Source organism: Hippopotamus amphibius, chromosome 8 (assembly GCF_030028045.1).
Source record: "Hippopotamus amphibius kiboko isolate mHipAmp2 chromosome 8, mHipAmp2.hap2, whole genome shotgun sequence".
Lineage (NCBI taxonomy): Eukaryota > Metazoa > Chordata > Mammalia > Artiodactyla > Hippopotamidae > Hippopotamus > Hippopotamus amphibius.
The window spans coordinates 12,742,540-12,756,440 of NC_080193.1; the positions used below are offsets into that span (position 1 = coordinate 12,742,540).

At 55.4% G+C, this 13,901-nt stretch overlaps 1 protein-coding gene across 3 annotated transcripts in view; it reads right to left on the reverse strand.

Annotated features, from left to right (window-relative positions):
• Positions 1-13,901, reverse strand: part of RBM19 (RNA binding motif protein 19) — a 120,427-nt gene that overhangs the window by 73,697 nt on the left and 32,829 nt on the right. For all 3 annotated transcript variants that reach the window (XM_057745876.1, XM_057745875.1, XM_057745874.1), the window contains exons 18-21: positions 12,991-13,051; positions 9,527-9,606; positions 6,872-6,927; positions 3,621-3,737 (exon numbers count right to left, since the gene is read on the reverse strand). In XM_057745876.1, coding sequence (XP_057601859.1) covers positions 3,621-3,737; positions 6,872-6,927; positions 9,527-9,606; positions 12,991-13,051 — 314 coding nt within the window. The remainder of the gene's footprint in view (positions 1-3,620; positions 3,738-6,871; positions 6,928-9,526; positions 9,607-12,990; positions 13,052-13,901) is intronic.

The following is a 13,901-nucleotide window of genomic DNA, read 5'->3' on the forward strand; positions in this document are numbered from 1 at the left end:
GGGGGTGCTGAAGGCCGTTCCCATCCTTGCTCTGGCTGTGGGGTGAGGAGCTTGCTCCCTGAATCCATGCGCACCCCCCGCACAGTGTGGGGAACCCCGGTTTGTCCTCCACCATCTCCTTTCGGGGCTAGAGGTGGACCAGCTCGGCCCATGTCTCGCCTCGTTACACTCTCTCTCTGCCCCAGAACCTAGCTGAAGGGGGAGAGGACTGGAGTTGGGGGGGTGGGAGGGAGATAATTGGGGAAAAGAGGGAAAAAAAAAAAAAGGATATGCTGCAGAGAACTTCCAAGGGTTCGGCCCTGCTATGAAAGGCACAGGCTCTGTCGAGAGTCAGACCTGCCCTGGGTTCAAAGCCTGGAGCCACTGGCTTTGTGATGTTTAGTAACCACAGTTAACGCTGGTTCACTACCCACTCTGTACCAGGCGCTGTATTAAGTGCCCCACACATATAATCTCACTTAATCCTTTTAACAGCCCCGGAGGCAGCCACGTGGTGAGGGAGTGGGGTGCCAGCCCGAGCCGTCTGACGACCCAGTGGGTAGGACCCTGGGCTCCGCCGCTGGTTTCTTCACAGGAAGTGGAGATGACGACCACGGCTCTACGGGGCCGAGATCAGGCAAAGCGCTTCAGCTCACAGTGCCTGGCACAGAGGCCGGGCTCCAAAAATCTGCCTCGGGATAATGGTAAACGCTAGTATTTATCTCTATAGCATCATTATCCAAGTCCATAGCACATGTTGTCCACAGTATTACGACTATTATTTTATCCAGGGGAAACTGAGGCCCAGAAAGGGGGCGGCAGAGAGAGAACTGCTGTCTGCTCGTCCACTGCTGTGTCTACACTCCGACGTTGCTAAAGGGCGAGCCTCGCGTTGTCCTAGAGGACGGTCCTGCAGAGGCTGGATCTGCAGGGCCTTTTGGCACCTGTCAGGCTGGGTTTCAGCGGTTGGGGTCTGCTGCAGTGAGGCCCCAGGGGGAAGGCTGCTGGCCTCCAGGAAAGGCGCAGGCAAACGCTGCCTCGGCTGAGAAGCCGCTGCCCCCAGCAAGAACCAGACCGTGCTCTCCCATGGCTCGGCACTCCCCCTGGGTGTGTCTCTGTGCGACTGTCTCCAGCACTTTCCCTCCTGGTCCTTCACTGTGAATTCCTTGAGAGAGAAGCCTGTCTCTCCTGAAACGGCTGCGTGCCGGGTGCCTAGCACAGTGCCCGGTACAAACAACACACGTGCGGGACGGTGGTTCTACTGAGGGATAACAGCATCCCTCCTCTGCAGCACTGCTCTGCTGCTTCATAAAAGACACAGCATAGGAAAGCTCGCAGCAGAGCCCAACACACAGTGGGCTGTGATTCTGATTACGCCTGGTAGAATAAGTCCAGGAAAACTGCCTGGCAAAATGGACCGGACTGGTTCCCCTAAACCCTGACATCTTCCCCTGGCTCTGACCTTCGCTGGCCACTGGCTTTGTCTGAAACTGGGTCTGTGCTTTCCTGGCCGAGCTTGCCTCCCTGAGAAGGCTCACAGCGACCCCTGCCGCCCATGCTCCGAACGGCCTCAAACCCCAGGCCGGAACCCACAACAAAGCCAGGCTCCGAGAAGGCTCTGGGTTTCCAGGGGTTGATGACAACTGCCCCCAGAACAATGGCAGGAAGAAGAGACACCACACGTGACGATGTTCGGGGGACCCTAATTCCCTGTCTCCTCAAAATAAACATAAAACGCGAGTTCAGACAAAAGCGCTTTTCCCTTCCCCGCGCAGTCTTTTGTTTCCCTGGGTAAGTGTCATCCTCAACAGACCGCGGAACCACGCGAAACTGTCATCTCGGCGGGATGCTGTTTCCTGATCAACACGTGCCGCTCGGAGCAATCCCGTGTTGACCTGGCAGTTCTGAAAGTGGACTCTCTAAAAAGCAGGAGTGTGTTGAAACCAGCGGCCGCGCGAGGCTCGGGATACGTACCTTCTCGTGGTGGTGACCTCACTCCTGACTCGTCTCCCCAGATGCCGGGAGATGGAAAACAGCCCCCCAGATTGCAACCCCATCTTACCAGGCTGTTACGACCACGCAGGGGGCGCCGGGATCACAGCTAAGACCCTGCTACTCAGAAACCCACAGGGCCGGCGTCCTCTGCGTCCACACCAGGCTAATCACGCCTTGTTAATGAACTGTACGCCCGTGTGGTTTAGAACGGCAGGGAGGAGGACAGGGGTTTTTAAGGCAAATCAAACCCCATCCTTTAAACCACGGAGTAAGAGCAAAGAGGGCAGATTTCACACAAAGATGATACATATTGGGTTGGCCCAAAAGTTCGTTACAGAAAAACCCGAATGAACTTTTGGGCCCACGCAGTACTTTCTAGTCTCCAAAATCTAGGACTTATATTTTGCATCCACAGCTGACCTGGCAAGATGCTAACTGGTAAGTCCTAATCGGGGTTTAGCTCTCCTGATCTTCACGCCAGAACTGGACAAATACAGGTTAAACGACCAAGGTCTGGTATGCAGCATCCTAAACGTTCACTCCCGTGCAGGCCACGGAGCTGTAGGTTCCCAGAATCCTCTTAGGTTGATGCCAAGCCTCCACAATCTGCTTGGTTGGGGCCAATGTCATCTGCCCTTAGGTTCTGAGAGCTAAGTGGCCTGTTTTCTGTGCCACGCAGCACACGCCTGGAGAACACCCTGGCTTTAAATGTGTCCCCCCATGCCCTCTCCCTAACGATATTTTTCATCCAGGTCTCGGTGCTGGGTGATACCTAACGTTATCTGAAAAGCCAAACAGTGTAATGTACTGGCCCAGGGGGTTGCAGACGCGTGGCCCTTGGGTTACATCCGGCCCATGGACAGACTCTGTCTCCTATGAAGTGTTTTTAGAGAGTGAATTAGTTGCCTGCTTCCTGCCCCTAAGAACCCAGACTGCCAGGCTCTCTTTCAAACACGGGAAGAACTGGTCCTACAACATACACGGCCCTGCCGTACGTCACCGCTGGCCCTCCAGCCCATCGGTCCCCACCCAGGCTGCTCTCCCAGGCCGTTTCCTGCCTGGCCCCCGAGAGATCTCTGAGTTTTGACTCCCGTGCTAGCGGCTGCTGCTGGACTGTGGTATTTAGGCAGGCTTTCCATAGACAGCAATGTAGACCAGTAGTCCCCAACCTGGGCTGGATGTTAGAATCCCCTGGGGAGATACGATCCAAATACTAAGGTCTGAGCTCCACCCCTGACCCCCAGAATCCAACTCTGGGGGTGGAGCCTGAGCGAAGGTGTGTTTATAGAAGTCACCAGGTGATTCGAATGTGCAGAGAAGGCGGTGGGCAACTGGCTTAGACCAAAAGATGCCCTGGGCGGCGGGATTTCAGGCAGCTCATGGGCAGAGCTGGGCTTCAGCTGCCTGGGCTCCTGCCCCTCCTGCAGGTCGCTGGTAGGGATGGAGAAGAGTGACCGCCCTGTTTGGACACTTTTCTGCCCAGTGCTCTGGAGAGCGGTGTCTGAGATTAAGGGAGATTCATCAGAGGCAGCCAGGAGATGACCTCTGAGAGGCCACCACGTAGGCCTTCGGCAGACTGTCGACCCCAAGGCCCAGCAGGCTCCCACCCACATGACGGCCCTTCAGACCAGACCGGCGCCTCTCACCTGAAGAGCTCGCGGATCTCACGGCTGTCAGCCTGGAAGGGGATGTTCCGCACCAGGATCTTGGAGGTGGTCTGCTTTCTGGCCACTTGTTTCTTCCGAGCGGATGTCGGGGCTGGCCTGGAGGGTCGGGGGAAAGGTTTCAGGTTATCTGGGGCCTCGGCAACGGCTGCCCTCCACTGGCTCCACTACCCGCCTCCCCCCAGCACCGATGCTCTTGTCCTCTCTTCAGGTGAGGGACTCGACGAGTCTGCGTGGACGCAGCTGAGAGGCAAGGCGAGGAAGGTGGGCTCCCCTGGGTGGCACGCAGCCTAATTATCATCTGCCCCCGGCAGCTGTGGATGTCCCGTCAACATCCTACCCTGGGGCGTCTGCTGCCCTTCATCTGAGACACGCAGGGACTAGCACAGACTTGAGGAGAGAACTCTGATGAGGGTGGGGCCAGTTTCTCCCCAAACCCAGTCTCCTCTGTCTCTTTCTTTCGAGATGCCCAGAAAGACTCTGGCTGGTCCCAAGGTCTTGTTGGAGACATTTCATCACTAACCCAAAGCCACAGCATCCAGGGGCCTGGGGCAGTCTCCAACCACCGAGGTTCAAGGCCACCCCAAACCTGTCCCCCTGCTCCTCCAGGGAAACCTTCTCTCCACCGAAGCAGGCGAGGGCCACACGCATGGCTGTGAGCTGACTACCTGGGTGCGAATGGCCGTCGGCACTTAGTGTCTGTGTGACCTTGGGCAAGTTCTCGTCATGGCGATTGTTTGTGTGGGCCGTGGTGTGCTGCACGTGGGATCTTAGTTTCCTGACCAGGGATCGAACCGGCGCCTCCTGCATTGGAAGTGTGGAGTCTAACCACTAGACCACCAGGGAAGACCAATCTTGGGCAAGTTATTACTTGGCCTCTCTGGGCCTCAGTTTTCTCAACTGTGTAACAGGCCCAGCAATAGTACAAGCCTCATCGGATTATTCGAGGATTTAATGAAAGACACGTCAAAACACTTTTGTACCGCGTCTAGCACAGGGTAAGCACCCCGTAAACGGCAGCCCTTACTATAATGACTGCAGTTATGACTCACTTCCTTTAAGTCTGCTCCACGTCACCTCCTCCCTATGGTCTCCACGAAAACAGCATCCCCCCCCCACCCCCGCCATGCCTGCTCGATTCTTGTTCCTGGCACTCTCATCACTACCCAAGAGTGTATTCCATATTTACTCACATGTCTCTTTATCGTCTGTCCTCTAGAGCTGTGCTGTCTGATCCAGTAGCCACCAGCTGCACGTGGCCAGCAGTTAAATTGATATTAAAAGGACCCAAGATTAAAAATTAAACTCCTCGGCTGCTGGGCTAGCCAGCCTCCAAGATGGTCCCCAATGGCCCCTGCCCCTTCGGACTCATGCCTTTGTGTACTCCCCTCCTACTCTGAGACTAGGTCACAGAAGATACTGCTGCTTACTCCCTGTTCTCTCTGGGATCACTTGCTCCGGGGGAAACCAGCTGCTGTGCTATGAGGACACTCGTGCAAGCCTTAGGAGAGGCCAGTATGGTGAGAAACTGAGGCCTCCTGCCAACAGCCATGTGAGTGCCATCCTGGAAGCAGGTCCCTCAACCCCAGCTGAGCCTTCAGACGAGACTGCAGCCCTGGCCAACATCTTGGCCACGACCTCATAAGAGACCCCAAGATGGAACATCCCGGTGAAGCTGCTCCTGAATTCCTGACCCTCAGGAATTGTGAGATAATAAATGTTTGTTGTTTTAAGCTGTTAAGTTTCGGGATACCTGGTTATGCAGTGATAGATACTTAACACAGTGGTACCCACCACATTTCAAGTCCTCAAATGCCACACGTGCCGAGTGGCTACCACACTGGGCAGTGCAGATGTAGAACATTATAGGATGTTTTCATCATTGCAGAAGCTTCTATCAAATAGCAGTGCCCTGCAATGTAAATCCCACGAGCAAACTCCCTCCCCAGCTCCTGCGAAGAGTGCCTGGTGCCTGGCAGGCTTTCTGCAATTTTTTGTCGAATAAAAGAAAAGCATAGATGAACACTGCTTAGGAATTGAGAGCCTGCAAGGTGACTTCAGCCTGACTCCCTGGACTCAGGGGGCTGAGAAGAAAGACCAGCACGACTGGCTGAGGGACCACGTGCTGGGCACGTGCTAGATGCTTCAGGTACAACCTCCAGCTTTCATATGTCACTTTACAGGCAAAAAAGTCATCTGCCCAAGGTCACACAGCCCCTGGATTAGAACCCAAAGCTGTGGAGCTTAAAGCTTGGACTCTCACTCTTAAGTCATGGCTCAGGAACCCCCGCTAGCTTCTGGGGGCTCCCACCAAGCCTTCTTCTGGTTAAGGATGCTGAGCATGGCATGGACCGGGGTGGGTGGATACCACCAGAGGTGGCCGAGGCTGGCTTCATAGGTAGCATTAAAAAAGAGAGAGAGAAGGAAGGAATAGCAGCAGCTTCAGGTCAGCTCACTGGCAGCTAATCTGCTCAACGACCACAACAAATGACTGACTTGCTGAAAACCATCAAATAAATATCTTAAACCAGCCCGAGGATTGTTAGAGGCGGTCACTTCATCACCTGAGGCGGATAGATGGGACTGACAACGACAACACGATAAAGGCTGACCCCGGGCACGTGTTACATGCCGGGCACTGTTCAAAGCACCTCCAGTGTTATTAGTTCAATTAGGACGAGCAAGTGGGTACAATGTAGGGGCAAAACTAAAACTCCCGGAAGACCTCCAATACTTCAGGAAACTGATCACTGGGTCCAGTGGTCTGTCTCCACCTCTAACACCTACTGAACCTCTTTCAAATTAAGTGGAGGCCGTCTCTGGGCACCACTGTCCAGCTCCAAGAAAGAAAGCCCCACAACGCGGGACATGTAGGTTTCATCGCTGCTTCTGGTTCGTCCAAAGCTCCAGCAACTCGCTACTCCTCTGGTTTATTTCTACCACCCAGATAAGTGGGTTTTACTTGTTTCTCCAGCCTGTGTTCCTTGTGTTATAGCAAATGTGTACGAACACATCCCCGCACCCTGGGCACTGGTGCAGTCCCAGTTTACCAGGGAAATGCGTATCGGAGCTGGCACGCGGGACATCTCCCTAATTAGGAAGGGGCCCCAGGGGTGAGAGGGGGCCGGTGGGGAAGGGAGTTAAAGGGCCGTGAGACACCCTCCAGGACACCAGCACCAGAGCAAAAGGGACGGACTGAGATCCAGGGAAGCGGGGGGGTAGTGGAGACTCACCTGGTGGCTCGTTCTGAGATCCTCACTTCCAGCTTGTGGCCGTCCACGATGTGACCCTGAGAGATGAGACAACACGGCCTATCCCTCTGTCCTCTTAGGAACACTCACCCGTAGCCCTGTCTTCACCGGAGCGGGCTTTGGCTGAGCGAGGGGAAAGGGAACTTTAAGGGGGGACTGACTGTTCCCAGGCAGAGAAGCCCGCTGGAGTCAAGGACAGAGAAGGCTTTTTCCCAGAAGTGGCTCCTGCCGAGCCCAGGCAGCAGCTGGTAGTTACGGAGACCCAGCCTTCCAAGTCCTCTCGAGCCACGAGTGGGCCTTGACCTTTAAGCCATTCGAGGGCCACGGAATTTTCCATTGTTTCTAATCGTTTTTCAGGCAAAGTAAGCCTCTCTGGTCTGGCTTGCAGAGAGAGAGTTCGGTTTGGATTGTATGCGGTTGAAAAAAAATTCTAAATCACAGTGGAGATGCGTCTAAAGCTAGGCTCTAACATAGGTCCCTTAAGGCAAAACTGGTGTATTAGCAAAATTACCCTTGAAAGTCTTTTAAATCTCCCATAAAATACAGCACACGGAGCTTCATATGCACAGTTCTTTGCGGCAACATGCCCGTATGTAGCCCACACTGAGGCACAGAACATAACTGTACTGTGTGCAAAGTGGAATCTGACAGACTCTTGAATTACACGGAAGAGAAGGATGGACCACTGGGCGTGCAGAGCTGAAATCCAGTTAAAGGAGTACATGGGATCTAATGACAAAGTTGAATTTCCGGTGTCTTTTGCAAAAACAACAAACAAAACAAAAAAAACCCAGAGAAGACCTGGTATGCCCACGAGGCAGTAGCTGGCTGAGGCCAAGAAGTGGCCGCCCCGTTGGATGGGGGTGGGGGTCGGGGTGGGGGTGCCCAGGTTCTGTTCTGGGTGATGCTGGCCTGGTCGCTAGTTTGCACAGCTGGCCTGGCCCCGTGGGCTTGTGCGGTGGAGAGCAGAGAGCCTTTCCAAGTTCGAGCGGAGGCCCCAGAGGCCATCCGCTCCCCAGCACCCCACCCAAACCCAGTTCTGTCCTTCCAGGACGTTGCCTCATGCCAAGGGGAGGGTCATCAAAATTCTATAAAAACAAGCATATCAGCTACTTGCTAAGCTTCCTATAACTCCAAGGCCTTTCCCTTGACCAGCAAGCTCTACTGGAACAGACACAGTTGCCTGGAGGGTCCCTATGAGGGAGCCAGGCTCCCCAGGGAGGTGGTCCTGTATGGGCGCCCTTTCCACCCCGTACCCAGCGCAGCCGTGCAGGCCCAAGTGCACGTCTCAGACAGAACGGGAGCCAGGAGGGAGGGCGGCCTGCTATGCCCTGGCTTTTAAACTTGGCCCTGGTCAACTCTAGCTTCTGCTGCTGCTGCCTGGAGAGCCTGCACAGACACGTGATGTTCTGAATAGGGTTTAAAAGGGATCCTGGACCCTTGGAGCCCTTCCGTGGCCCCTGAATATAGAAGCCTATTCAAGTGGCACAATCACGAACATCCGGCCTGTTCGAGGTGCCCCCCCACCCCGAAAGAGGGGTGGCAAGTGACAGCGGGGAGCAAGTGGGCCTCCAGAAAGAAAGGCGTGTGAGAAAGCACTGCTCCTTGTCCCCTTCCTGCCACCGAAGGTCCTGGGGCTGTGCAGCATCAGGGCAGGGGCTGAGGACACTGTCTTCAGCTGAGGCCTGGCCCACTTTGGGGTGGCGCCAATCCCAGGCCACTCTGCTCCCCTCCTGCCATCCAGGGCCCTGATCTGTCCCTGCACTTTGACCCAGCAGGAGGGCATCACTCCCTTCTGAGTAGGACAGGAGTCTGTGTCCCAAACACCTCTGTGTTCAGCCCTCTTCTGCCCACCTTCACTGCCTCTACCCTGACCTGTGCCTGGAGGACTCCATGGTCTCCCACCTGCCCTCCTACGATCCACCCTCCGCACAGCAGCTGGAGAGACTGTTCTGCAGCAGCAATCAGATCCTTCCCCAAAGTGCTCCACGTCCTCTGATGGGATGGCACTGCCTCTATGCTAAATTCCACAGTCCTTACAAGGTCTACAAGATCTGGCTCCACATGCCTCCCACCCTGTACCCTGTTCCTGCCATACTAGCTTCTCTCTGCTTCTCGAACACAGTAAGCTCACTCCTGCCTTAGAGTTCCTGCCCCAGACCCTTTGCACATGCTGTTCCAAGATCTTTGTCCACCCCCAGATCTCTGTGTAGTGGACTCCTTCTTCTCAACTAGGTGTCAGCTCAACTGTCATGTCCTCAGAAAGGCCTCTCCTGACCACGACATCTAACATAGCCCTCCCCCCACCCCAGTGCCTGCTTTGTCTGTATCCAAGCACTTCTCACGACCTGGTCTTGGCGTATTTCTTCAGAGGTCTGCTTCACCCGTCTCCCCGAAGCCTGGCACACACTAGGCTCTCGATCGAGAGCTGCAGATTGAATGAACGCACTGTAGTGACTGTGCAGAGCAGAGGAAGATTCAAGGCCTTGGGCCGCAGTTCCCTAGGGAACTGGAGAAAGCGACGGGCCTGGGGAGATGTGGACTGACATGCATTCCTGCTCAGTTTTAGAGCACTGACGGGACACCCCACCACCTGCCTCGTGTCCCCGTGGACCTTGGCTGAGACTCCCCACTTACCTGGAGCTGCTTGAGAGCTTTCTGGGCCTGCTCCGGCTTCCTGTATTCCACGAATCCAAACCCCATGGAGAGCAGCGCTCCTGAAAGAGAGAGGTGGGAATCGTACCAGGGTGCCGGGCGGGGAGGAAAATGAAGACGGTGCCCCAGGCCAAGTTCAAGGGCTCCGAGGGGCCCCTGGATGTCCCCGCTCTCATTTCTTCATGCGCCTCTCCGCTCCCCCAAAGATCCCAGCTCCTGGCCTGCCATTTACCACTCGTCGTCTTGAAGAACCAGCCGGCGAGGTTACAGCGCCGCCACCTGAGGCCCAGCTGACTATCAATTAACACATGAGCAGCATGATAATTAGCTTCCTAACAGAATTCCGCCTTCAGGAGGGAGGGATGACCCTCGTCGCGACAAGCGGCTAAACCTCTACCCGGGCAGTCCCCTGCTTCCACACAGAATGCATAAAACGGACACACGCATCAAAGCCAAGTGCGCCAAAGGCTTACTCTTTACAAAGCATTTCTGACCATCCAGTTACACCTGGTTCCTGGGTGTCAGACATCAGGTTGGGACAGGGAGGACGTGACTGTGTGATTAGGACTCCTCTGGTCCCCTATTGCTGGGTCACGAGTAGCAAGGGTTCAGACAGCCAGGGGTAGCTCCAAAATTTACAGGGAATCTTGCTTCCTGCACGTAAATCTGGAAGAATAAGATCTCTCATTACATCTTGCTCTTTGGACACAAAATGTGATGCATGCCTCCGCCCCAGTGGTTCATGCTGGTTAACTAATTTTATTCTCTACTTTTTTCACAGCTGAACCCAGAGAGGGCTGGCTCAAGGCTGACGGGCCCAAATGAGGCCGGGTTCACCACTGCTGATGCAGGGGTCCTCCTCTTTGCGTCTGTGTTGTTTGCGAGGCACTGCCCCTGCCACGTGCCCCCCGCCTGCATGTCCACTCACAACCACGTGTTATAAAACGAGGGTGCAATGCAGGAAGAAATTCCGAAAGCAGCCCGGGCGTGGCTCTGTGGGCGACAGGAGGGAGGCTCAGACAGAACTGCTGGCTGACGGGCAGCGCCACCCCGTGGTGACTTTCAGTATTTGTTTTTCAACAGACGTGAAAGCTCTGTTCTGGGGGTCAAGGTTGTGGGTGGTGGGTCAGTGTGCATGGGTCTGTGCACGTAAGATATTTACAAAGCGCCATACAAGCATGTAAAAGGCAACTACACAGAGAGTCAAGTTCATCACCGAGTCACGGACGCTGTGCAGCTCCATCCCGCCCTTCTCCTGCCCTGGGACGCTGATGTCAGCAGGACCTGGGCTCCGGGGCCTTCTGGTCTCCTGTTTGGTTTACCCAATGGGAAGCCCTGATTTGAGATGGGCGGGTGGAGGAGAGAGAGTTGGGACCCTGGCTCTCTCCATACACCCCATCACCCTCCCAGTTTGGTGTGGTTCTGGCAGCGCCAGTGTCCAACCCGCACCCTCGGCTCTGCTGGTGGCCCTTCTTCTATGGCTCTGGTCACACCACTCCCTTCCCGCAGCCTCTGGGCTCAGGAGGGGAGGGGTGTTCTCCCACATGGCCCACTGCCTCGACAGTCCCCTCAGCCCAGCCCACCCCTGTGCACCTGGTCCCTTCCCCGACGAGCCCAGCTGAGCGTGCTTTCTGGTTCCTGCTGAGACCCTCCCTGATAACAGACACCATCTACACTCCCCCCAAACTGAGATGAGCCCAGAGAGCAGGGCTCTCAAATTCAGGCTCTTGAAAAAGAGAGTGTAGGTTTCAAGAGCTGCTCACCACACTGAAAGATCAGATAACTGTTCTAAGGCGCCCTGAAGAGTGCTCCTGAGGGCCGAGAGGCCGGCTCCGCAGAGGGGCACAGCAACACTACAACCCACAGGCAGAGCCCCGCGTGGAGCTGGGGACCCCTCTGCCAGCCTGTCTCACCCCCCAGACGTCAGGGGTCACCTCTTTTTCCCAAACCCCCGCACAACCGAGTCTCCACGGCGTTCGTTTCGTACTTAGCTGCCTTTTCTTGTAGCCCAAGCTACATCTGCGGTTCCTGGGGAACAGGGACGCCGTGGTTTGAACTGTGTCCCACCCCCCCGCCGTGTGTACACTTAAGGTCCTCACCCCCATATCTCAGAAGGTGGCCTTATTTGGAGAAACGTTCTTTACAGAGGTAATCAAGTTAAAAATGAGGTCATGAGGTTAAGCCCTAATGCAATGTGACTGCGGTCCTTATAAAAAAGAAGAAGGGTGGTGGTGGGATCTGAACACAGGACAGGTGTACATAAGGACAATGCCATGTGAACATGACGACGGTCACCTACAGGCCAAGGAGAGAGGCTAGAACAGAGGCCTGGCCCTCAGAACGAACCAACCCTGCCCACACCTTGATTCGGGACTTCCGGCTTCAAGAATTGTGGGTAACAAACTTCTGTGGTAAACGTCATCTAGTTCGTGGTGGCAGTGCTACCAAACGAATACAAGGAACCCCCCAAATTCTATGTCACGTGTCTGCTTCAAACTCTTCAAGGCACCTCTCGGAAAAAGCCCAGACTCCTCTGTCTGGCAGAAAGCCATTCTGTGATCTGGAATCAGCTGACCTTCCAGGTCCATGTGCCTCTTCGATACAGTCCCAACCTGCTACTATAGCCCTCTCCTGCCTCCTTCATCTGCACACCCCGCTCCCGCCAGCTGACGGCTCTGTCTCCCTACCCTCCAAGTCTCGATCTGATGTGAAGACCCCCGTGCTGGGCTCCTGTCCAGCTGGGCCCCCTCTACCAGGTCCCTTGTTGCTGTAACCACTAGCTCATTTGTCTCCTAGGACACAGCCGTGGGCCATCCCACACGGCCTCTCTACGAATCCCGCCAAATTGAAGGCATGGGGACTGCACGACTGTGAGAGGGCAAGGACTGATGGCTGGTCCATCACCTGCAGGAAGCCGGGGCTGGAGAAGAAACAGACCAGAGGCCAAGGGACTTGTGACAAGGCCCGAGGCTGACAGGAGAGATGAGGGTGGCGTCTGCGTGGCCCAGGCAGTCAGTGGAGTGTTCCAGATGTACAACGTCTGGGTCATCTCTCTCGGAAGGGAAGAGGGAAAGCCCAAGGTGGGTCGGCTCCTGCTCTTCCCTGGGAGATTTCCAGAGCGCAGAGATGCCGGGAGGAGGCAGTGGCTTCTGCTGCAGAACAGCCCACTAACTGTCCTGCTCTGAAACCACCCGTGACAGTCCAGGGTGGTGGAGGGTCTAGATTCAGAGGAACCTGATGTGCACGGCTGCTCCCACTGGAAACCAGAAATCTCCGGGGGCCCAGAAAGAAGGGCCACTTTAGACGAGAGAGTGTGGGGCTGCCAACGCTTCAGAATGCAAGAGGACCCTCAGGATAAGCGAGCGAAAGACACCCTTACCCCCACCCAGAGCGACACTGTTTCTTTCAGGATCGTTTCTTTCTGACTGAGAGCCCCTGTGGAATACCTGCTTTGTTCTTCTTCTTGGAGATGGAGCAGCTCTTCACCACGCCCACTTTGGAAAACACCTGGAAGAGAATGCCGACAGGCGTCATGAGCGTTTCCGGGCTAATCCTACGACTGATGTCGGTGTGTCGGGACCTAGGCAACCGCGGGCGCCGAGAGGGCAGGAGTGAGAGCAGCGCTAACCCCTGATGTGCTTCCATGGCCAGGCCCTGACCTGAGCCCTCCACTGCACGAACTCATCCGGCCCTTGCAGTGATTCCACCAGGTAGGTGTTACTACCCCCATTTTTCAGATGACAAAACTGAGGCTCCAAGGGGTTAGAGATGCACTCAGGTCACAGAGCTAGGAGGCCCTGGAGCTGAGGTTTGGATCCAGGCTCCAAAGCCCAGGTTCTAAACACCATGCAGGTGAGGATCCTGGTCAGACACTAGGCTCCCCAAATGTGCCCTAATATCATCTCAGGGGGGTGGTCCCAAATATATCTGGAGGCACTGCACCCTACTCTAAGTAGCTTGGATGGTCTCCTAGGATTCCCTGTAAGGGCTGCTGGGCTGGGTCCTGACTCCTGGTGTCCAGGAAGGACCTGCGACACTCAACAGTGCGGACAGTCACCGAGGGTCAGGCGATGGGGAAGCTGGGCCGGCCTCTGGAAGCCTGCAGTCCACTGACCCCAGTCCTGACCCTCTCACTGCCCTGCACCGAACATCAAGGAAGTTTTAAAACTTTCAAAAATCACATTCTGCTCTATTTTTCCCTTTACTTTTTCTGTCTCCCTTGCTAGAATTTGAGACCTGACCAGTGTGAATTCCTGTCCCTCTGGTTCACTGCGGTGTCTTCCACAGCACATGCAGGGCCCGGGGAAAGGCAGGTGCCAGGCACTGTTCACCGACTGAGCGAAGGGGAAGCAGACGA